Here is a 19372-nt window from a genome sequence, read left to right on the forward strand (position 1 = left end):
GCCTGCATTCGCTGAAGCAGAAGCTTGCCTCTTTCAATTGACACTGCACATTAATGCCCCTGTAACAAGGGCTGTCGGCTCATCTGCTATGTGAGGACAGAATGGTCTTTCTATTTGGACTGCGGGGGCGGGGGGGGAGGTACTCAAAGTGTAATGTGTAGGTGAAAAGGCCCATGGTATTTGTGAGGCTTGTTTCATTTTCAAAGCATGTCTGCTTTACTCTGTATTAGCAAAAATAATAATATTTGGAAGGTATCTGGGATCTTTGGGGGGATTCTGTTACGGGTCCAATGATGCTTGAGGATTAGATTGGGACTGAAGGGGTTCTTGTTAATGCAAGGAGGCCACGTTGCCAATATCTGCACAGGTGGGAAGAGAAGTGGCAAAGGGAGGCAGCTTCCTGAAAACAATGATTCATGGCCTCTGAAGACCAGCGTAAACACTTCCCAGGCAGAGGGAAACATCTTGTGTGGCTAGAGAAGGGACCACAAGGAATATATACCCAACAGCAGGCCGTTTGGGCAGGCAGGATGCAAAAGAACCATTAGAAAAACAGTGCTTGCACTGGAGAAACTTCAGCTGCATTGTTACCTGCACTTTCATTTCCTCATGCTCCTGCAAACGTTGCAACAGGTTCTGCTTCTCTGTGGAGAGCTGCTCAAGGAGCTGCTCCTTGTCCCTCAGATTCCAAGCCAGCTCCTCAATCTTCCTGCAGAGGAAAAACATTCTGGTCACCATGGCTGGAAGCAAGGAACACTACGAGATACAGGGCAGGATGGCCATTTGGCACGACTGTGGGCAGTTAGACCAGGTCAGGACATCACGGAGGCAAATACAATGAGCTACGGATGGCTTTGTCAGCCTGTCACTCAGAGGAGCACCTCCTCCACCAACCAAGCACAAAACCAAACAAGCCAGGAGACTTCCAGCAGCAAAGCCTCAAGTTCACCCCTGCCCCCAAAAGAGACATACAAAGTTTGCGCAGACCTCTTCAACTTGTCATGAATTCTACTCAATATTGATCCTGAGCAGATTCCAGCATACAGTTAGAATAAAAAATTAAACACATTGCAGGATTCCCCAAAAAATAGACCAGAGGCAATTTTATTTCATCCAGCAAAGCTTTACTGCTACTGAAGGCAAATTAGCATAATGGTCAAATCTATACATTTAGGATTGGCAGCAGACTTAACTTAAAGTTACACATAATAAGACTAAACCTTAACACTAAGCATACTGTGTACAGAACACCACACCAGAAAGAAAGAAAGAAAGAAAGAAAGAAAGAAAGAAAGAAAGAAAGAAAGGAAAGAGAGCAAATCCAGGCTCCTTCTGGCCTATTATTATAGTCAGCATGACCTTGAGAGAAAGAGATAACAGGACCACTTTTAAGCCAGCTGCACTCAACTTCTCTGAAGTGATAACTAATATCATGAACCTTCTGCTTGTTTCTTTCATACAGAGAAGCTTCCAGAACCCTCTTGAATTAATTAAAATAGGAAAGATCTCTACCTTCTGCACTAAGAAATGCAAACTGACACAACTTTGGGGAAAATAAAAAAACCTATCCCCCAAATTTCTCAGAAGATCTAACATTACGGGTGGCAGACACAAACCGAATCAGTGGAACTAAACCCATAGAAACATACTTATTTTTCTCAGCCAACATAGCACTGTAGGTTTCCAAAACAGCCTGGCTTTTCCTGGTCTCATCCTGCAGCTTGGTGAACTTCATCAGCTCCTTGGTGAGTTTCAGACAGCGATCCTTTTCAACCTCTGCCATAGTTGTCATCCTCTCTGCTTTGGTCTTTGCCGACTGGGCTTCCTAAAGGAAGAATCAGAGATGAAATCAGCCAAAGGAATCCTGAAAGAGTAGGTGCCTCCAGTTTGGATGTCTCCTGTTGTGTCCAAACCAAAGAGACCTCAGTCTTTCTCTTCAGAAGAAATCAGGAGGAGGCCAGCAGAAGACTGTGATGGATATTTACATGAGCCCTGTAAAAGTTTTCCCAAGTGTCACCTGAAAACTGCTCTAGAGGAGGCACCTGGTATTTTCATCCTACTTGGCAGGCCACAAATGTCTTGGGAAGGCTCACAGGCAGGATGGATGGCTCTGAGAGGGGCTTGGACTGCTTGTAACACCTCACTAAAGTCATTCTCTCACTTGACATTGAGAATGAATGCATTGGTGAAATCTACAGTCAACATTCAATATGGAATGTCAGTACAGTTAGTCTGTCAAAACCACATCATAGAACGAGACCCCTTCACCCCACCTAAATCAACTTGGATATACATCGCTTCCTCTGTTTTGCACCTACAGATTCTAACTCTGATACAGAGTCTGCATCCATCACAAATGGTGACCAGGAGTGGTCAGAGTTCACATGTACACCATTCTCTAGCCGTAAGTACATTGAAGTAATGGTTTTCATTAAGCTCCTAGGCTGCAAGCATATTTACTCCAGAAAACAAACATTCCTCATCATTTAACTGAATTAGGGTTAGATAGCAAGTTCCATGACAATGCAGGACCACTCCTTTTTATTTTATTTTTTAAAGATATTTATTGAGTTTTTCCACCTTTATACATTAAAAAATCAAAAAGAAAAAACAAAAAAGTTAAAAACACATAAAGTTTACAATCCTTATTTTCAATAACATATTTCCCTGACTTCCCCACACCTCCCCTTCTTATATTCCAATTCAAATTGTTAATTCAACAAGTTCTTTTCCCCAATTTTTGACCTTTTTATATTTAATTCATTTTAAAAACAAACAAACCAATTTTAACTTATAAACATCAGTATTTAAACATCAGTGCTCATTCTTAAAACTTTTTTCTAAAGTCGACCCAAATTCCCTTCCACGAATTCCCCAATTTTCATACTAATAACAAAACAACAACAACAACAAAAACAGATTATTATTCTGCACCCTTTGGATTCCCAACCCCCCCCTTTCCCGGTTTCAATCCCCAACAAATGTCCATCAGTCTTAGTCTACTATCAGCCTGGAGACCTCACGTCTGAGGCTCTTAATTCTCTCTCAATTCCTCTCTGCCGTTTTTTTTTTGGTAGTCCTTAATATTAAACACCAGATCTTGGAGAAGCTCTGTCCCGATAGGGTCCATATTTCTTCCAGCCAGACCTCCATACTTAAAAGTGGAGCCTGAATCTTGTTTCTTACTCCTTTTAAGTCCAAATGTCCCAAAAGCTCCAACTTTCACCTTAATCAAATTTGTAATCCATAGATCTTCAGATCTCCACATAAGGAGATCTCTCCATTCTTCAATCTTCAATTCAAAACAGATTTTCATCATCCAGTACTTATTTTCCTTTGTAGCCATCTAGCCATCATGTCAGGCCTCTGGCTCTCCTTCGTCATCTGCAACATTACATCTCCTCCTTCCTTTTCCTCAGAAACAACATATATCTATTTCTCCACACTCTCAAATCTTTCAAGTTTCTCTTCTTGTCCAGCTGCATGGACTTCATGAGTCAAGTCCTTATCAAATTCAATGGATTTGTTTACTGTTAAGTCCAGAGTTGCAACATTTGTAGCCAAAACATCAATTTGGCCTTGTAACTTTCCCAAGAGAAGAAACACTCTGTCCAATTTAGCTTGAATTTTTCCTCCTTCAGCCATTCTTGTAATGTCCCAAAATCCCCTCTAGATGGATTTTGGTTACTTTATCTTCCTTCCAGCTCAAATCCAAAAATCAAGTTAGTTTGTATCAGTTCTTCCTTGTTTTCAACAAAATATAACCAAATTGTAGCAAATATATCCAGCAGAGATAGCAGAAACAAAGTTCTCTTTTTCCTTCTTGACAGCTAATTTGACAGCTGTCAAACTCTTCTATATCTCCTCAACAGGCTCTCTCGCGGATCACTCCCGGGTCCGGGGGGGTGGCACTTCAGCTCTCAAAATTAGCTCTTATCCTCCAGTGAAATTACTTATACAGCCAAATCGTGAAATTAATGTCTTTTACCCATCTTTGATCCATCTTTTAGATTTAGGGGAGCTAGTCTCAAACGTTTGTTGGGGGAGACCTAGGTTTTTTTGGGGGGATTTATTTGTCCTGTCTTCACACTTTTTATGATGGAGGACCGCTGTAGTCACCCCCAACGACACGTTCTCAAGATGGAGGGTGAGGGAACAGCTGCAGTCGCCTGCGGTTCCTGCGCAATGTTTGCCATCTTGCCAAAGGTTGCAGGCAGCTTTACCTGCAGCAATTGCATGTTGATTGCCCTCTTAAAAGACAAAGTCCAGCAACTGGAGGAACGTGTAGCTACGCTCCAAAGAATTAGAGAGCTGGAGCTCTTCTTGGAAGCAACAGAGCACACCGTCTCCACCAAGGAGGAGACAGGGGACTCCCCTGAGAAGGAGGCTAGTTCACCAACACAGGAGCCAGATATATGGAGAAACGTGACTCAAAGAAGTAGGAGGCCCAGGGTTCGCTCTGATTGTTTAGAAATACGCAATTGCTTTGAGGTCCTTTCCCCTAGCATGGAAGACGAAGAGCAGACTCCATTTGAGGATCTCTCCCTCATTACAGTCGATCAGGTATACGAAGACGAGCAGCAAAGGCAGTCCTCAGGGAATGTGCAGGCGACCTTGGAACGGACAGCTCAAGGAAGAACCCCGACCAGACCTAAGAGGAGGCGTGTAGTGGTGATAGGGGATTCCCTACTGAGGGGAACAGAAGCAGTGATCTGTGGGCCTGACAAGATGTCTCGGGAAGTGTGCTGTCTCCCCGGGGCTAAGATCCAAGATGTAACTGAACGACTGCAAGGAATCATAAAACCCACTGACAAATACCCCTTCCTCTTGGTTCATGTGGGAACCAATGACACTGCTAGCAATAGCCTCCAGAAGATCAAAAGAGACTACGAGGCTCTGGGCAGGAAATTGAAGCAATTAAATGCACAAATTGTCATTTCATCTGTCCTCCCAGTTGAATGACGTGGCCCAGGGAGAGAGGGGAAAATAATGGAAGTGAACAACTGGCTTCGCAAATGGTGTAAACAGAAACGGTTTGGATTCTTAGATCACGGAATGCAGTTTCTTGAAGATGGACTTCTGGCAAGCGATGGGCTGCACCTCACAACGGTTGGGAGGAATGTTTTTGCCAAAAATCTCAGAAACCTCATCAGGAGGGCTTTAAACTGACTAATGTGGGGGAGGGAGACAGTGCTCCTGAAGGTAGGAGTCTATCAATTGATGAAGATGATCATCCAAATGTCATAGACCGAATGGAGCAAACAGCACGCAGACCTAGTGGTGGGAGGAAAAAATCCTTAAATAAGAGACATGGGGGAATGATTAATGGACTTCAATGTCTGTACACTAATGCGCAAAACATGGGAAATAAACAAGATGAGCTTGAGCTCTTGGTACAGCAAACTAAATATGACATAATAGGCATCACTGAAACCTGGTGGGATAAGTCCCACGATTGGAATGTAATAATGGAGGGATACAATCTATTTCAGAGAAACAGACCAGACAAGAAAGGAGGAGGAGTGGCGTTATATGTCAGGGATGTGTATACCTGTGAAGAGATCCAAGATTTAGAACCTCAAAGCCAAAGTGAGAGCATTTGGGTCAAAATTAAGGGAGAGAAGAATAACAGTGACCTCATTGTGGGAGTTTACTATAGATCCCCAAGCCAAACGGAGGACATAGATGATGCCTTCCTGGAACAGATGGCCAAGCATGCAAAAGGAAGGGAGATAGTAGTAATGGGGGACTTCAATTACCCGGATATTTGTTGGATGTCAAACTCAGCCAAGAGCATAAGGTCAAACAGATTCCTCACTGGCCTTGCAGACAACTTCATTGTCCAGAAAGTGGGGGAAGCAACAAGAGGAACAGCCATTTTAGATCTGGTCCTAACCAATGTTGATGACCTGGTTAGTGGGGTAGAAGTGGAAGGATCATTAGGCGTGCGTGATCATGCTCTTCTGAAGTTTACTATACAGCGGAAAGGAGCAGCCAAGCATACTAGGACTCAATTTCTCGACTTGAAGAAAGCCGACTTCATAAAACTTAGGGAAGTGCTGGGTGAGATCCCATGGACAGTAATACTAAAAGGAAAGGGAGTTCATGATGGCTGGGAGTTTGTTAAAAGGGAGATAGTAAAAGCACAACTTCAGGCAATACCAATGAGACAGAAACATGGAAGGTGCCTAAAGAAGCCAGGGTGGCTATCTAAAGAACTTTTAAAACAAGATTAAAAAAGGATGTGTACAAAAAATGGAAAAGGGGGGAAACCACCAAAGAGGAATTCAAACAAATAGCCAGCACGTGTAGACACAAAGTCAGAAAAGCTAAAGCACAGAATGAACTCAGGCTTGCTAGAGAGGTTAAAAGCAACAAAAAAGGCTTTTATGGGTATGTTCGTAGCAAAAGGAAGAACAAAGAAACAGTGGGGTCACTCAGAGGAGAAGATGGTGAAATGCAAACAGGGGACACAGAAAGGGCTGAACTCCTCAATGCCTTCTTTGCCTCAGTCTTCTCCAATAAAGAAAACAATGCCCGACCTGAAGAATTTGGAGCAAAGGATTCAGCAGAGGAAACACAGCCCAGAATAACTAAGGAGATAGTACAAGAATACTTGGCTAGTCTAGATGTATTCAAGTCTCCAGGGCCAGATGAACTGCATCCAAGAGTATTAAGAGAACTGGCAGATGTGATTTCAGAACCACTGGCAGTCATCTTTGAGAATTCCTGGAGAACAGGCGAAGTCCCGGCAGACTGGAGGAGGGCAAATGTTGTCCCTATTTTCAAAAAGGGGAAAAGAGAGGACCCAAATAATTACCGCCCAGTCAGTCTGACATCAATACCAGGGAAGATTCTGGAGCAGATCATTAAGCAAACAGTCTGTGAGCACCTAGAAAGGAATGCTGTGATCACCAATAGTCAGCATGGATTTCTGAAAAATAAGTCATGTCAGACTAACCTGATCTCGTTTTTTGACAGAATTACAAGCCTGGTAGATGAAGGGAATGCAGTGGATGTAGCCTACCTTGATTTCAGCAAGGCATTTGACAAGGTGCCCCATGATATTCTTGTAAAGAAGCTGGTAAAATGCGGTCTTGACTATGCTACCACTCAGTGGATTTGTAACTGGCTGACTGACCGAACCCAAAGGGTGCTCATCAATGGTTCCTCTTCATCCTGGAGAAGAGTGACTAGTGGGGTGCCACAGGGTTCTGTCTTGGGCTCGGTCTTATTCAACATCTTTATCAACGACTTGGATGATGGACTCAAGGGCATCCTGATCAAATTTGCAGATGACACCAAACTGGGAGGGGTGGCTAACACCCCAGAGGACAGGATCACACTTCAAAACGACCTTGACAGATTAGAGAACTGGGCCAAAACAAACAAGATGAATTTTAACAGGGAGAAATGTAAAGTATTGCACTTGGGCAAAAAAAATGAGAGGCACAAATACAAGATGGGTGACACCTGGCTTGAGAGCAGTACATGTGAAAAGGATCTAGGAGTCTTGGTTGACCACAAACTAGACATGAGCCAACAGTGTGATGCGGCCGCTAAAAAAGCCAATGCAATTCTGGGCTGCATCAATAGGAGTATAGCATCTAGATCAAGGGAAGTAATAGTGCCACTGTATTCTGCTCTGGTCAGACCTCACCTGGAGTACTGTGTCCAGTTCTGGGCACCACAGTTCAAGAAGGACACTGACAAACTGGAACGTGTCCAGAGGAGGGCAACCAAGATGGTCAAAGGCCTGGAAACGATGCCTTATGAGGGACGGCTAAGGGAGCTGGGCATGTTTAGCCTGGAGAAGAGGAGGTTAAGGGGTGATATGATAGCCATGTTCAAATATATAAAAGGATGTCACATAGAGGAGGGAGAAAGGTTGTTTTCTGCTGCTCCAGAGAAGCGGACACGGAGCAATGGATCCAAACTACAAGAAAGAAGATTCCACCTAAACATTAGGAAGAACTTCCTGACAGTAAGAGCTGTTTGACAGTGGAATTTGCTGCCAAGGAGTGTGGTGGAGTCTCCTTCTTTGGAGGTCTTTAAGCAAAGGCTTGACAACCATATGTCAGGAGTGCTCTGATGGTGTTTCCTGCTTGGCAGGGGGTTGGACTCGATGGCCCTTGTGGTCTCTTCCAACTCTATGATTCTGTGATTCTACCCAATAAAGAAGAAGAAATTCTCTCGACCTTAGTTAGCTAGTCCTTGCTTTAGATTATTTATAAGACGGGGAGACGGACTTCCTGTTTGCACCTTCCCCGATCGTGCCTAATTCAAAAAAAAATTTTCCTTTACAAATCCAATTTCCGTATTACTCACGGGTTGTTACTTTTAGAGTCCAATTGTTCACAAGAAGAAGTCAGCGCTCTCCGACCATGGCATGCGGCTTCACTCCGCAGGAGAAGCAGTCAACTCTCAGCACCGCGCCGCTCACCCCGTCCCCCGTTCCGAAGCCTTTAAAAAGGCTCCTTCGCGGGTCGGGGGGGGGGGCGCAAATGGTGCCCGCCGAGAATGCAGGACCACTCCTAAGGTTACATAGCTATTCCGTTTGAGAGGGGATCCTGATGAGATCAGGCTCTTCCAGCATGTGGAGGATTCTACACACATCTCTTGATGCATTCAATGCCCCTTTTTGATGCACTTGGGACGGGCAGCCAGAGATGGCACTCACGCATGCAGCCCCTCATGTGCTATTTAAACATGGAGGGGGCATATAAACTGCCTTTGATGGGAGCACTTCTTGGAGCAAGGGTGAACAGAATCCACAAGTGAGAGCCACGGAACTCCCAAATCTCACACCTGAATAAACTGATACCCAACACTAGAACTGAACTTCCTCATTTCCCAACTGTCTTTTTCCAGGATAGTTACCCTCAGCGAGGCTTTGTAAAATGCTGTCCAAGAGCTTAGCTTGCTCTACATGCTTATTATCTTTAAACAGACTTGAGTGGCTTATCTAAACAGAACTCATTCTAAGATTTAAGCTTTTGGAATTTTTTTATTGAATTATTATGCAAATACAAATGAAACAAAGAATACAAACATTTCTACTGAATACACAAAGAAAGAAAAAAGGGGGAAAGTAAAGAAAAACAAAACAAAACAAACTCAAACTCAAACAAAACGTAAAAAACATAAGTATAATATAGCATAACTGTAACAGTCATTCCAGAATGTCATTTCTTTACCTGAATACTGACCCTTCTGGGGTGAATCTATTTCTATTATACTTTTTGTGTTTGCAGGATCTCATGATTGTGTCCTACTAAAATGGTCAGCAAAACACACACACACAAATCCCTGTAAGGGAATTTTCTCACCTCCTGCAGAAGGTGCATTTTCTTCTCCAGGATCTCATAGGCATGTTCATTCTGTTGCTGGTGAGAGATCTTAGCCACATTCTGACTACTCAGGTTCCCAGCTGCTGCCCTGAAATTCATAGCACTAGTTGGCAAGATAGAAAAAAACACCCCTGGTACGTGGCAGAAGGAATACTAACAAGAAAAGGAGGAGCCATGGCTCTGTGGAGACTGACTGCTTTGCCTGCAGAAAGACCAAGGTTCAGATCCTCACGGGCACCTTTCATGAAATGGGTGCCATGCAGCAGGGCTGGAAGTGGCCTCTGCCTGAGAACCTAGAGAGCAACCAGCAGGCAGAGGAGAGACAACACGAGGCTTGATGGACAAGCCCAGCCCAAGGGAACTTGGTGCGCTCAAAGCGAGAGATCAAAGTGACGAGGGACAAATGTTTTTGCACATACTTAAAACTCCTTAGGCCAGGGTTGAGGAACCTGTCAATTTGGGGTTATAGCCCAATCCTAACCACAGATACACAGAAGAAAATTACATTTATTTCACTGAGTTTTACTTCCATGCAAACCTAACACAAGCTTACTCAGAGTAGGATCCATCCACCAAGCTCAATGCAGCAACGTCACCAAAAGTTGTAGCAGCATACTTTGGAACACAAGCGTTCCTCGTACATTAATGCTTGGAAGAAATCAAACATGAGTCCACTTTAAAGTATGACTAAATCCGGATCCAACCCAAAGTTCTTCTGCAGCTTGGTAAAAGAAAATGTGCTTTTGAACAGAAAGTGCATTTATCTTAGACCTATTTAGTCAAACTCCAGGGCACCAATGCCAACTCAAACAGAGCACAGCAACCCCCAGAAAGCATGTTTTTAGGGTTCAGTTGCTCCCTCTGCTCCCCAGCCCTGCGAAAAGAGAAGCAATGGAGTCCCAGAGCCTGCTTGTTTCACTCAGTGACATAATCAAAGGCTTTCATCCTAGTGACTGCAAACTGTCCCCAGAGACTGGACGAGAGAACTTAAGAAATGAATATACATGTCTCATTGTACCTTACAAGATTTGTATTTTCCCTATGGATCCCCCTCTAGGAATAAACCACAATGTAAGTTGTTGACTATGCTTGTCTGTTGTGTATATGTCAACGATAGTAAGAAATGCATTTAAAATGAAAATTGTCGGGGGCCACTAGGGGCGCATCGGAAGATGGCTGACAATAACATCTCTCCGACCCACACAAGGTAATTAAGAGGCTGTGATGGGAGTAAACAGCCTCCCGGCCCCCCCAAGCGTGTGTGGGGGGGACTGCCCTTGCCTGCTGTGCCCTATACTACCCCCGAACTCAAGGGGGTGGGGGCACTAGGCAGAAAGCCCTTGTGCGGATCTCGGCGCTCCTCGACGCTGTCTCTGATTCGCGCCTCTAGCTGCAGCAACTTCAAAAGAAACAATTAGGAGGAAGCTAATGCACATATTTCAAGGAAGAATGGGGAGTAAAGACTGCTAACCGAAGAGATCTCTGAGAAACAAGACAGGTCGGAGGAACAGGAATAAATCATGAGAAGACACACCAAGGCTCGGTATGTTCGGCAACGAGACTGGATGGGGGAGGGGGGAAAACTTTCCTTTCTTTTCTCTATGTGATTAACCAAGAAACTCCCCCCCACAAGTCACAAGTTAGAAATGCCGTTTAAATGACTTAAGCTGAGGATTTAAGACTGTGTGGAGATAATTTTCTAACCAAAGCATGTTTTAAGGAGATCGTGGAAAGTATAAGAGCTTTGGAATGATGCAGCAAAAAATAGCGTCGCCATTTTGGCAAGTTCTGTTGAAAGACTTATGTCTGGGAGGAGGAATAGATCTGTTTTCATATTGTGGGCGAGCCTCCTCAGAGGGACTAAAGAAGGCGACAGATTTGTGAGACTGATGATGGAAAGAGTGCTCTTATTTATGAAAGTGATGATATATGGAAACCATCTTGACATGATGATTGGACGAACGGAAAATACACACAGGATTATAACTGGTGTTTACCTGCTTAAGGAGATTATCAGAAGAGATCAAAAAGAAAAAAAGAAAAATATACGAACAAGATGAGATGTGAGAACAGCAAGATAGGACTGGATAGAATTATGAACATTATTTGGACAGATTTGTGGATATTAACGCAGCAGCAAGAAGATGATTGGAATCCCCTTCAGAACTTGAAATATGGGTCCCCCCAACAAAAATTTTAAAATTCGGCTTTGTAATTCGGAATTTATGTGATGTGATGTGATTTGATTGGTCGGTTAATAAAAATTATTTAAAAAAAATAAAAAATGAAAATTGTCCCCAGAGCTTATATCTTATTCACCTCTTTAAAAACAAAGGGTGGAATTCAATGTTGCACTAAGGCTGCTTACCAGGAGGGGGAAAGATTTGCCCTCTTCTCCCCGCAGAGCTGATTTGGGGGGAGGGGGCCAGGGGGAGCAGAGCAGGGAAGCCCTACCATGCTAACACAACTATTTAGTTGAACCCAGTCCAAAGAAACCTTCTCCCAGTTGCCTTGGGATTCAATAGAAATGACAACATTCTGAATACCTGAGGCATCTGACTCTGACTGTTTAGCTCTACATGAGCAATAACAGGCATCTTGGGACTCAGCTACATTAGTAAAGAAACAGCCATGTGAATGTGCTATAAACATGCAACACCAGATGGCACCAGAGAGCAAGAAATTTTAAAACACAATTTTCCACAGAGATTTTTTTCTTTTGTTGAAACGATCTGATTTCTGACTTTTTAATAGCATTTTCACCCCCATGTTTAGATCCACCCTTCGTGACAAAGCAAGAAACTTGGTTTGCATGCTAAATTAAAGAAAATCCAGATCTGGATTTTCTTTTCAATGGGAACTCAAATGTGAACACAGGATTGTGACCCTGGTGTAGTGCAGGAGATAAACAGAAGGGCCCAGTAAACTCTCTTTGTGTGCATGCACAAATACACACACACACACATACACACACACACATGTGTGTGTGCATTCCTAAGGGCGGGGTGTGTGTGAACCGGGCTCTGCAGATCCATCCGTACCACCTCTTACCGGGCTTGGTCCAAGCTTTGTTGCTTCTCCTGGAGCTCTTGCTTCAGGCTTTCCACTTCCACCTTCAGCTCGATGTTCTGAAAGGTACAAACAGGCATGAAGGATCATAATCTGCTCAGCTGTGGATCTCTCCTGCTGCACCAGTAACCCAGTCTTGAAGCAGGTCTGTCTCCTTTTGACTTCAAATACTGAGGTACCTGGTAGCAGCACACAAAGAGCTTCCCTTTTTTGAAGACATGGTGAAATATAAACATAGAGAAATCTCCACAAACTATTGCAGTTGCAATACTCTGGTGCTCTATCAGGAGCCTAACTGGGTGGGCATGCTGCTGCTGTTGTTGTTGTAGTTGTTGATACACCAAAAAAGGAAAAAACAAAACAAAAATGCAAATAAAAACAGTGATAAAGACAATATTAATTACAAATCAATAAAGCAAAAAGTGGTCCTTGAACTACAGACCTGACCTCCCGTCTATTCCGTATTTCAATTATATATTATTTGTTGCCAATACACACTTTTATCATAGATTAACTAATTATTGGTTTATCTTAGGTCTCATATCTTTCTTAAAGCTACTACCGAAGTTATTCAAATGCTGCGACAGAGTTTAAACTGTTGCTTTGAAGACTTCCCATTTTGAGACAAATAGCCAGCACGTGTAGACACAAAGTCAGAAAACCTAAAGCACAGAATGAACTCAGGCTTGCTAGAGAGGTTAAAAGCAACAAAAAAGGCTTTTATGGGTATGTTCGTAGCAAAAGGAAGAACAAAGAAACAGTGGGGTCACTCAGAGGAGAAGATGGTGAAATGCAAACAGGGGACACAGAAAGGGCTGAACTCCTCAATGCCTTCTTTGCCTCAGTCTTCTCCGATAAAGAAAACAATGCCCAACCTGAAGAATTTGGAGCAAATGATTCAGCAGAGGAAACACAGCCCAGAATAACTAAGGAGATAGTACAAGAATACTTGGCTAGTCTAGATGTATTCAAGTCTCCAGGGCCAGATGATCTGCATCCAAGAGTATTAAAAGAACTGGCAGATGTGATTTCAGAACCACTGGCAGTCATCTTTGAGAATTCCTGGAGAACAGGCGAAGTCCCGGCAGACTGGAGGAGGGCAAATGTTGTCCCTATTTTCAAAAAGGGGAAAAGAGAGGACCCAAATAATTACCGCCCAGTCAGTCTGACATCAATACCAGGGAAGATTCTGGAGCAGATCATTAAGCAAACAGTCTGTGAGCACATTCTAGGCAATACATTCATCTTTATAACTGCAATTCGGCCCAACAAGGAAAGCTTCAAATTTGACCAAATTTCTAAATCTTTTTTCACTTCCGTCCAACATTTTTCATAATTGTCTTTAAACAAATTCCCATTTTTAGCTGTCATATTAATCCCCAAGTATTTCACTTTCTTAACCACAATCAGACCTGTTTCATTCTGGAACCTTTCTCTTTCAATCAATGTTAAATTTTTCTCTAACACCTTGGTTTTTGCCTTGTTCAGTCTGAATCCTGCCACCTGACCGAACTCTTGAATTAGTTCCAAAACCCTTTTAGTACTAGATTCTGGCTCCTGTAATGTTAAGACTAGGTCATCTGCAAATGCTCTCAGTTTGTACTGTTTAGCTCCGACCTGTATACCTTTAACCAACCGGTCCCTTCTAATCATGTTCAGCAGGACCTCCAGGACCGATATAAAAAGCAATGGGGAAATTGGGCACCCCTGTCGTGTCCCTTTTTCAATCTTAAACTCTTCCGTAACCACATTATTTACAATTAATTTGGCCTTTTGTTCAGAATATATTGCACCTATACCATTCTCAAAGCCTTGACCCACCCCCATACCCTGTAAATTCCTTTTCCTAAAACTCCAAGAGATGTTGTCAAAAGCTTTCTCCGCATCCACAAATATCAAAACTGCTTTAGTGTTTATATTCACTTCTAACTTTTCCAAAATGTCAATTATGTTCCTCAAATTGTCCGATAAATGTCTTCCCGGAAGAAAGCCCGCTTGATCCTTATGAATCTCCTCCATCAACACTTTTTTCATTCTCTTAGCCAAAATGTCAGCAAAAATTTTGTAATCCACATTTAATAAGGATATGGGACGGTAGTTCTTAAGTTGAGTCTTTTCAGTCTCTGTTTTTGGTATTAGTGTAATATAGGCCTCTTTCCACGACTCTGGTGCCCTTTTCCCTTCCAAAATTTCATTGCAGACCTCCTTCAGAGGTTGCAATAACCACTCTTTCAAAGATCTATAATAACTGGAGGTCAGCCCATCCGGTCCTGGAGACTTGCCTAGTTGCATATTTTGGATGGCACCTTCAATCTCCTGGTCAGATATTTTACAGTTCAACATTAGTTTACTTTCTTATGAGATTTTTTGTAATCCATTTGCTTTCAAAAAACAATCAATGTCCATTTCATTCTGTGGCCCTTGTGCATATAATTGTTTGAAGTACTTCTGGAAGCAATTCCTAATCTCATTTGGGTTATGTATATCTTTTCCTTCTACTTCCAAATTTGTGATGGTATTTAATTTTTGTCTTTTTTTCAATTGCCAGGCCAATAGTTTCCCACATTTATTAGCTGATTCAAATGTCTTCTGTCTCATTTGTTTAATTTTCCATTCTATTTCCTGATTCATCAATTCCATATATTGTACTTGATACAGTTTTATTTCCCTCAAGATCTCTTGTGACTTTGGCTTTACTCTCAGTTTTTTCTCCCCTCCATTCATATCCCCCATCAGGATTATATTGTATTCCATATAGTCCAAAAGGATCTCATGCAACTTCTTAAAAAATTCGGATTTCCCCTCATTCGGTGCATACACCCCTACAATCAGAAATTTCTCTCCTTGAAGTTGAATTTCAATTGCCAAATATCTTCCTTGTTCATCTTTAAAGATTAATTTCGGTAGTAATTTCTCTTTTGCATATATCACCACTCCTCTCTTTTTAACCTTATCAGACGAAATAAACTCTTGTCCCAATCTTTTGTTAATAAGTATTTTCCTGTGTAGCCTCATTACATGTGTCTCCTGCAAACATATCAAGTCCAATTGTTCTTTCCTTAATATATGAAAGACACCTTTTCTCTTTCGAGGGGAGTTAAGTCCATTACAATTCCAACTTAGAAGTTGCAGAGCCATGATAAATTACTTGGTTTTTCCTCCAACTGCGCCAAGTTGTTGTTCTTCTTCTATAGGTGATTTGTCTTTCCCTGAACCAAGAAGTCCAAATGACAAATTTGCTATGTCCAAAATTCCTTTTCCTGATGCAGTTAGCTCCTCTCCAGACTCCACTTCCTTCTGTAAATCCTCCTCATGATCTTTCAAAAACTTATCTTTATCATTCACTGTCCTTATTCTTATTTTCCTTCCTCTGTATTTAAAAGATAGACCTTGGGGAAATTCCCACCTAAAAGGTATTTTATTTCTTCTCAGAAGAGCCACCAGATCTCTATAGTAGGCTCTTACATCCAAGATATGTTTGGGTATGTCCTTGAAAATCTCTACAAATGCGTCTTCAATTTCCAAAGTTCTTTGGTAGTGCAAGTTCAGAATTTTGTCTCTTTCTTCTTTTGTTCTTAAAGTGATCAAGCAATCTCTTGCTTTATTCTTTCTTTGTCTTCTGCCAAGTCTAAAAGCACTCACTATCTTAAATTCCTCTTTTCCCAAGTCCTGTTGCCAAAAATCTGTAAATTCCTTTGTAAGGAAATCTGCCAGGTTGTCTTTCTCACTTTCAGGTACTGCTCTAATTCTTAAATTTCTCTCCTTTCCTTGTAATTCTATCATAGACAGTGTCAAATCGTGGTCTTCTAATTTCTTATATACCGGTGGTATCTTCTCTTGGACAGCAGATGAAATTTCCTTAGCTTCTTCTGCTATCCTTCGAGTTGAGGCCGATTCCTCTAGTAACTTTTCAATGGACTGTGTATTAGAGTTCACCTTCTTTCCCAATTCATTAATACTTGTAGTGTTCAAGTCAATTTTTGCTGAGGCCTCAACTACTTGTTTATTTGTCTCTGCAACCTGTTTATTTGTCTCTGCAACCTGTTTAGCCAAATTTTCCAAAGATGCAATAATTTTGCCAAGTGCCTGAGCCAATAACTCTTCAGATGACATAACTTTTGGTTTTACTTGCGAAGCAGCAGCTCCTACTGTACCTGCTGCTCCAGATGTCGAGGCCCTTCTCTGGTGTGTAATATCAGTCTTGTATTGTCTGCCGGACCCAGTAATTCTTTCCTGTGCTGACTCTATCTTCCCTTTCCCATCTGCCATAACACTCTCATGTACAGTCCAAGGTCAATCTCACGCCTGGTAAGTTTGTTTTGAAAAGGAATTTTCCAAAGCTTGGTTACTTAGTGGCTTAGTTGTTATTGCAACATAGTCTCCTCTAGGGGGACACACTTCCAACTTCACTTTGCAACTTTTAAAACAAATATAGTCCTTCTATGTCCCCAATGCCCTTAAAAGCCACAATTTCAGTGTCCTTAAAAAGTTACTTTTTAGTCAAAAGCAGTTCCAGAAACACTGTATCTTTCACAGAGTTGTATCAGAAATCTTTACCTTTAACGTACTGGCAATTCTTCCCAGTTAGGCTTTCCCTATCATAGGCAGTCCGTTCCCAGATTTCAGAGGCAACAGATGTAGCTTTGCTTCCCTCCTTCCTTGCAGGTAAATACTTCTCAAATTTCTCCCCTCCGCTCCTGCAGGCAGGGGGGGGATCGCTTTTTTGGTGCTGGATTTTAAGCCTTTAAAAAGACGTCTTTCAAAGTTACAGCTTTACAGTCTCTTTGCTTTGATCTATTTACAAGCCGGAAAGGTAGACTTCCTGTTTTTACCTTTCCCGTTTCGGTGCCGAATTTTTTTTTTAAAAAATCCTCCAATTAATTCACTTAATCCTACTCACGAGTAGTTGCTTTAGAGTCCAATTGCCCAGGAAGAAATCAGCGCTCTCCGACCATGGCTGTGCGGCTTCACTCCACGGAAGCGGTAGACGACTCTCAGCTCCGCGCCGCTCACCCCCGTTCCGTTCCGTAGCCTTTAAAAAGGCTCCTTCGCAGTCGGGGGGGCGCAAATGGAGCCCGCCCAGTCTCCAAGCTCACAGGCTTCGCCGGAGCGGCAAGACCCTATCCCATGGAGCCGATTCCCTCCGGAGCTCAGAGGGAATCCGCCATTTGTCGCTGGCGCTGACCGGAAGTCCTGTTACATCTTGGATCTTAGCCCCGGGGAGACAGCACACTTCCCAAGACATCTTGTCAGGCCCACAGATCACTGCTTCTGTTCCCCTCAGTAGGGAATCCCCTATCACCACTACACACCTCCTCTTAGGTTTGGTCGGGGTTCTTCCGTGAGCTGTCCGTTCCAAGGTCGCCTGCACATTCCCTGAGGACTGACTTTGCTGCTCACCTTCATATACCTGATCGACTGTAATGAGGGAGAGATCCTCAAATGGAGTCTGCTCTTCGTCTTCCATGCTAGGGGAGAGTACCTCAAAGCAATTGTGTATTTCTAAACAATCAGAGCGAACCCTGGGCCTCCTACTTCTTTGAGTCACGTTTCTCCATATACAGTGGTGCCTCGCAAGACGAAATTAATTCGTTCCGCAAGTTTTTTCTTCTTGCGAGTTTTTCGTCTTGCGAAGCACCGTTTCCCATAGGAATGCATTGAAAATCAATTAATGCGTTCCTATGGAGACCGCCTTCAGACCAGGTCCGGGGACAGCGGGGAAGACGCGCTGTGCTTCCCCGCTGTCGCCGGAGATTGCGGGGCTGGCGGTGGGGAGAAGGGCTCTTCTCCCCACCGCCAGCCTTCAGAAGAGGTCCGGGGACAGCGGGGAAGATGCGCTGCGCTTCCCCTCTGTCCCGGGAGCTTGCGGGGCTGGCAACGGGGAGAAGCGATCTTCTCCCCACCGCCAGCCTTCAGAACAGGTCCGGGGACAGATGGAAAGCGCAGCGCGCCTCCCCGCTGTCCCCGGAGCTTGCGGGGCAGGCAGCAGGGAGAAGCGTTCTTCTCCCTGCCGCCCGCCTTTGTCTTGCGAAGCAAGCCCATAGGGAAATTCGTCTTGCGGAACGACTCAAAAACGGAAAACTCTTTCGTCTTGCGAGTTTTTCGTTTTGCGAGGCGTTCGTCTTGCGAGGTACCACTGTATCTGGCTCCTGTGTTGGTGAACTAGCGTCCTTCTCAGGGGAGTCCCCTGTCTCCTCCTTGGTGGAGACGGTGTGCTCTGTTGCTTCCAAGAAGAGCTCCAGCTCTCTAATTCTTTGGAGCGTAGCTACACGTTCCTCCAGTTGCTGGACTTTGTCTTTTAAGAGGGCAATCAACATGCAATTGCTGCAGGTAAAGCTGCCTGCAACCTTTGGCAAGATGGCAAACATTGCGCAGGAACCGCAGGCGACTGCAGCTGTTCCCTCACCCTCCATCTTGAGAACGTGTCGTTGGGGGTGGCTACAGCGGTCCTTCATCATAAAAAGTGTGAAGACAGGACAAATAACTTCCCCCCAAAAAAACCCCTAGGTCTCCCCCAACAAACGTTTGAGACTAGCTCCCCTAAATCTAAAAGATGGATCAAACTGCGCTGCCCTGCAAGCTCTGATAAGCTCCTCCCACAGCTAATCCCCTGCCTCAACAGAAACCCTGCCCCCTCTGACCTTTGCACAGGGAGAGCAGCTAATCAGCCACAAAGAAACACACACACAAGAAAACCCTTTTGCTCCTCCTTCAGCTGCTGCCCTGCAAGCTCTGATAAGCTCCTCCCTGAAGGTACTGAAGGTAATGGTGCCCTTTATTTGTCCAGCTATCCTTTGTCAACAACAAATTGTCGCTGTTTTTTGTGTTGAATATATGCTATATGGTAATTTATGGACCTAATAGGTATCTAAAGCCATTTGCACATAACATATAGGAGCCTACACAACACAAAACACTGTTGCTGTATGTAGGTTTTATTTTATTTGTTTTTT

At 43.4% G+C, this 19372-nt stretch overlaps 1 protein-coding gene across 3 annotated transcripts in view; it reads right to left on the reverse strand.

Moving 5' to 3' along the window:
• PDE4DIP (phosphodiesterase 4D interacting protein) overlaps window positions 1-19372 on the reverse strand; it is a 103132-nt gene that overhangs the window by 59137 nt on the left and 24623 nt on the right. For all 3 annotated transcript variants that reach the window (XM_053391057.1, XM_053391060.1, XM_053391056.1), the window contains 4 exons: window positions 12402-12478; window positions 9330-9438; window positions 1650-1825; window positions 592-709 (listed from right to left, as the gene is read on the reverse strand). In XM_053391057.1, the coding sequence (XP_053247032.1) occupies window positions 592-709; window positions 1650-1825; window positions 9330-9438; window positions 12402-12478 (480 nt within the window). The remainder of the gene's footprint in view (window positions 1-591; window positions 710-1649; window positions 1826-9329; window positions 9439-12401; window positions 12479-19372) is intronic.

This window comes from Podarcis raffonei, chromosome 6 (assembly GCF_027172205.1).
Source record: "Podarcis raffonei isolate rPodRaf1 chromosome 6, rPodRaf1.pri, whole genome shotgun sequence".
NCBI classification, from domain to species: domain Eukaryota; kingdom Metazoa; phylum Chordata; class Lepidosauria; order Squamata; family Lacertidae; genus Podarcis; species Podarcis raffonei.